This window comes from Penaeus japonicus, unplaced genomic scaffold (genome assembly GCF_977035675.1).
Source record: "Penaeus japonicus unplaced genomic scaffold, GWHDUDI00000001_assembly GWHDUDI00000006, whole genome shotgun sequence".
NCBI classification, from domain to species: Eukaryota; Metazoa; Arthropoda; class Malacostraca; order Decapoda; family Penaeidae; genus Penaeus; species Penaeus japonicus.
Window position 1 is genome coordinate 44,081,672 of NW_028234408.1, and position 2,474 is coordinate 44,084,145.

The window sequence follows — 2,474 nt, forward strand, 5'->3', positions numbered from 1 at the left end:
GAATCGTTAGTTTAAGCTGAAAAAACAAATATGTACACACACACACATATATATATACACATAATACACAACTGCATCGGTACAGATGTGTGGCATTTCTCCCTGACCCGGGGGTAATAGTAGTAGAGAGAAGTAGAGAATCATAGTTACATAGCTTCTGTGTACATAAGTAGGATAAAACATTTATTTCCTTTGTTGTTTCCTTGACCTTTCCTTAACATTTTTTTTATACACACGTGTACTCATACATACACATATACATGTACATATGTGTATACATTCACACATATACATACGTGAACATACATATATGTGCATCTGTAAACAGATAACTATACATGTTTATAATTAGACCTTTTCGAGTGTTTATTTATTTTTTGTTTTTTGTTTACTTTTTTATTTCTTTTATTTTTATTTTTAATCTTTATTTTATACACACGTGTACTCATACATATACATATATATGTACATATATGTTTATACATTCACACATATACATACGTGAACATACATATATGTGCATCTGTAATCATGAACTATCTATACATTGTTTAACCCCCCCCCCCTTCTTCACCACAAATTAGCACACCTCTTTGTGTTGTTTCTATTACCCAAGGTGGGCTGTGAGGGGGGGTATGCTATATATAGAACATTTAATATATTATATACACAACACACGGACGATAGCGAGTGCAAAGGTACCAAGGATTAACTTCACAGGCTTAACTCTTCAAGAATAAACACTAGCAAATCTCGGCGTCAGCTGGAGCAAGAAGGAAAATTCCAAAGATAGAATAAAAAGAAGGAAAATCATTCCCTACACTTTTTATTTATTTTTTTTTTTTTTATTGAGAAGATGTGCTTAAGAGTCGGTGTTTGTCTGTTAGCAACGTGTTCCCGTTATATTTCATCCTCTAGAATCCGTTCGTTACCATGATAAGAGTTGATATTTATCCAACTGCCTATCAATCCTCCCATTCCATTATCAGACCTCCCATCACAACCTACCTGTCTGAGTGATGATTTCGCCCTCGATGTTACTAGACATTGCGTGTGTGATATTGGTCCATTGCTTGAAAAGGGCTCGACAAGAGGGAGGTTGGAGAGAGAGAGGGGGGGGGGGGGGGGAGGGAGTGGGAGGGTGAGTGGGGGGGAGGGGAGGGGGGGGGGGGAGGGGGAGGGGGGGGGGGGGGAGGGGGGGGGGAGGGGGAGGGGGAGGGGGGCCGGGGAGGGGGAGAGAGTGGGAGGATGTGCAGTGAGTAGAGAGGAGAGGAGAGGAGAGGGGCGTTAGAGCGAGGTGGTTGAGTGAGTGAGTTTGAGAAGAGAGAGAGAGAATGAGGGAAAGGAGAGCAGTGCAGAGGAGAGGGAGGAGGTGAGGTACATTTCATCACAGGGGTGGGCAGGGAGGGAGAAGAGAGTGGGCGATTGCTTTGAGTGTATAGAGAGAAGAGAACTAAGAATGAGCAGATATGCGGATTAGCGGGTGGGGTATCTGTATCTCGATTTTCTCTCGATTTTCTGCCCCTTCTCCTACCCAACCTACTTGGACTTGCAATTTTCTACGGCCCAGTATCCCTACAATACTCTCCTGCCGTGCTTCTTTTATTTACGCCATTCCTACAGGTAATTGTTTCGTTCCCTTTATTCCTCTTCTGTTCTGCCAGGATTCTTGCCCCTTCTCCCCCCCCACCATCACTCCAGGCTATCCCGATACAAAGCTCCTCCGCCTAACTTTTCCCCTCCATGTATCCCCTGTACGTCCTCCTCGTTTCCCCTCCATCCTTCCCATCTCCCCACATGCCCGACTTCCTTCTCCTTTCCCTTCCCATCTCCCTACACCCGTCCCTCCCTTCCCTCCGAATCTCCCCACATCCATCCTTCCCTCCTTCCCATCCCTCCCCATATTCCCACATCCGTCCCTCCCTGCACCATCACCTTCCTTCCCCCCCTATCCTCACACCCCATCTCTTCTCCCCGACTTCCTCCCCTCCGCGACGCCTCCCTCTAGCCCCATCTCTGCGTCTCCTCCCCATACTCCCCCACCGGTGAGCGAGAGCTTTCGAGAGGAGCATGCCGCCAGCTGCTACCATTGCATCTCATACCGACCCTGACACAACCATGCGGACATACCAAGCGACCTCGAGTCTCTATTCCTTTCACATCGGATCTCCTCTGGAGATATTCAGCGCGAGCGTTGCCTCTTCGAGCTCCTCTTTCCCATCATTCACCCGTTCCCTCGAACCCCTCATCACCCGCTCCCCGTTCCCCCCGCTCACCTCGCCCATTTCTCCTCTCCCCTCGCCCACTCTCCCTCTCCCCCTATAACTATCCTCGACTCACCTCTGGAGCTCCTGTGTCACTCAGAGTCTCAGCAACTTTTTGCGCCTAATGTGAGTGACGTTGCCGTGAAATGTGACTCAGTGTTGACCGTGGGCCGGGAATGTGTGCATCTGGGGGATAGTGGAGATAAGTAG

At 47.6% G+C, this 2,474-nt stretch overlaps 1 protein-coding gene across 1 annotated transcript in view; it reads left to right on the top strand.

Annotated features, from left to right (window-relative positions):
• Window positions 1-2,474, top strand: part of LOC122262834 (histone H2A-like) — a 3,207-nt gene extending 733 nt beyond the window's left edge. The window contains exon 3 of the mRNA XM_086537519.1: window positions 2,135-2,474. Within this exon, the coding sequence (XP_086393645.1) occupies window positions 2,135-2,474 (340 nt within the window). The remainder of the gene's footprint in view (window positions 1-2,134) is intronic.